This window comes from Penaeus monodon, chromosome 9 (genome assembly GCF_015228065.2).
Source record: "Penaeus monodon isolate SGIC_2016 chromosome 9, NSTDA_Pmon_1, whole genome shotgun sequence".
In the NCBI taxonomy this organism is placed as follows: Eukaryota; Metazoa; Arthropoda; class Malacostraca; order Decapoda; family Penaeidae; genus Penaeus; species Penaeus monodon.
The window spans coordinates 44724589-44727088 of NC_051394.1; the positions used below are offsets into that span (position 1 = coordinate 44724589).

Genomic DNA, 2500 nt, shown 5'->3' on the forward strand with positions numbered 1-2500 from the left:
CGTCACAGCCTTGGCCTTCCCCCGGGCTGGCAGACATGGATGTCAACAACAGGACGCTCGTTGGCACGGAAATCTCGCTCAGCCTCGCCCAGAAGGATATGACAGGTGCGGTTCTCACTATTATTATTATTATTTTTTTTTTTTTTTGCACACAATTTTTTATCATCATCATCATCATCATCATCATCACCAATGTCATCATCATCATCACCAATGTCATCATCATCATCATCATCATCATCATCATCATTATTATTATTATCTTAGGTCTAGCTCAAGCTTGGGGGAAAGGAGAACGGAGGGGAGGATGGAGGGAGAGAGGCGAGAGGGGAGAGGAGAGAGGAGAGAGAGAAGAGGGAGGAGAAAAAGGAGAGGAGAGAGAGGCGAGAGAGAGAGAGAGAGGAGAGGCGTCCGAGAGGGAAGGAGAGAGATGAGAGAAGGAGAGAGAGAGACGAGAGGAAGGGAGAGAGAGAGAGAGAGAGAAGGAGAGAGAGAGAGAGAGAGAGGAGGAGTAGAGGATGAGAGAGAAGAGAGAGAGAGAGTAGAGAGAGGAGAGAGAGAGAGAGAGAGAGAGAGAGAGAAGGAGAAGAGAGAGAGAGAAGGAGAGAGAGAGAGAGAGAAGTAGAGAGAGAAGGAGAGAGAGAGAGAGAGAGAGAGATAATAATAATAATAATTATTATTATTATTATTTAGTCTAGCTCAGTTGGGGAAATGGGAAAGGGAGGGGAGGATGGAGGGAGAGAGGCGAGAGGGGAGAGAGAAGGAGAGAGAGACAGAGGGAGGAGAAAAAGGAGAGGAGAGAGAGCGAGAGAAGAGAGAGAGAGAGAGAGAAGGAGAGAGCGGAGAGATTGAGAGAAGGAGGAGAGAGAGAGAGAGGAAGAGTAGAGAGAGAGAGAGGAGAGAGAGAGAGCGAGAGAGAGAGGAGGGAGGAGAGAGAGAGAGAGGAGAGAGAGAGAGACGATGAGAAGAGAGAAAGAGGAAAGGAGAGAGAGAGAAGAGAGAGAGAGAGAGAGAGATTTAGATAGAGAGAGAGAGAGAGATGAGGAGAGAGAGGTGAGAGTTTTTCGAGTGAGAGGAGAGCGGAAAGAGAAAGAGAGAGAGAGGAGAGAGGAGAGAGGAGACTGACGCGAAGGAGGAGAGAGAGAGGAGAGAGAGAGAGCGAGAGCGAGCCAGGGAAAGATAGAACAATAGATACAGAAGAAAAAAAAGACACGCTACCCACCCTCCCCAAAATACCCATAGTATTCCGCCACCCTTTCTCGAATCCCTTTTTTTTTCCAGGAAGTCTCATGTATTTCGGTTCTCTGTTCGGATCGTGGGCGTCAGGCTGGATCATGGGCGTGATTGGGCGTCGACGTGCCCATCAGATCAACGCCCTTCCCTTCTTCGTGGGTTGGATCCTCGTGGCTTTTGCTCCTTACGCCGAGGTGCTCCTGGCCGGGAGGTGTGTGTCACGTCTTCGAGTCTTAGGTGGCGTTCTCCATTATATGTCTTTTTAGTTAGTCTTAGAAGATATACTTATAATATCCCTAAATTTGGAATGTAGCATCACATGACTGCATATCAAATGTAGCAATGCCCTTCCACGCCCAAGCCGTTACGCACGGTCGTGGCAGATGAGTAGATAAACGACTGTATAATTGTTCCTTTTCTTAATTGAAATTATCGTACTTATCATAAAATGTTATAGCCTAAAATGAAATGTATACCATTATTGTTATAAACCATGCATCAAATGTACCACAGATTGCCCACGCCTGTGCAGTTAGCCAGGGTAGTAAACAAAGGACTAGACTAAACTAAACTAAACTAGACTAATTAGTTAGTTAGGTAGTTAGGTTAAGTGTGTCTGTTCTTTCTTGTTCTTTCTTTCTGTTGTTATGTCTGTTTCTTCTTTTGTGTGTGTCTCTGTCTCTATCTCTGTCTCTCTCTGTCTCTCTCTCTTCTCTCTCTCTCCCTTTTTTTTCTCTCTCCCTTTCTTTCTCTCTTTTTTTTTCTCTCTCCCTTTTTTTCTCTCTTCCTTTTTTTCCTCTCTCTCTTTCTCTCTCTCTATCTCGCTCTCTCTCTCTCTCTCTCTCTCTCTCTATATATATATATATATATCTATATATATATATAGATATATATATATATATATATATATGAATAAATAAACGTGTATGTATGTATGTGTGTATGTGAAGTGTGTTGTAATATATGTGTATATATATATATCTAATAATTACACTATATATAATATCTATTATATATATATATGTATATGTATATGTATTGGATATGGATATATTATGGAATATATGGATATATATGTATATATATATGATAGATCAGTATAATGTATATGTATCTATATATAGGTATATGTATCTACAGTAATATGTATATGTATATATATAAGTATAGTATATTATATGAATAATGTATATGTAGTATATGTATATGTTTATATATAACATATATATATGTATACATATGTTTATAGATATATAATATATGTACA

General features: G+C 40.8%; 1 protein-coding gene across 1 annotated transcript in view; it reads left to right on the top strand.

Moving 5' to 3' along the window:
- The window catches only part of LOC119577202 (facilitated trehalose transporter Tret1-like), a 16379-nt gene that overhangs the window by 7807 nt on the left and 6072 nt on the right, over nucleotides 1-2500 (top strand). The window contains 2 exon segments of the mRNA XM_037924931.1: nucleotides 1-105; nucleotides 1282-1444. The exon segment at nucleotides 1-105 is cut by the window's left edge and continues 46 nt beyond it. Of these exon segments, the coding sequence (XP_037780859.1) occupies nucleotides 1-105; nucleotides 1282-1444 (268 nt within the window).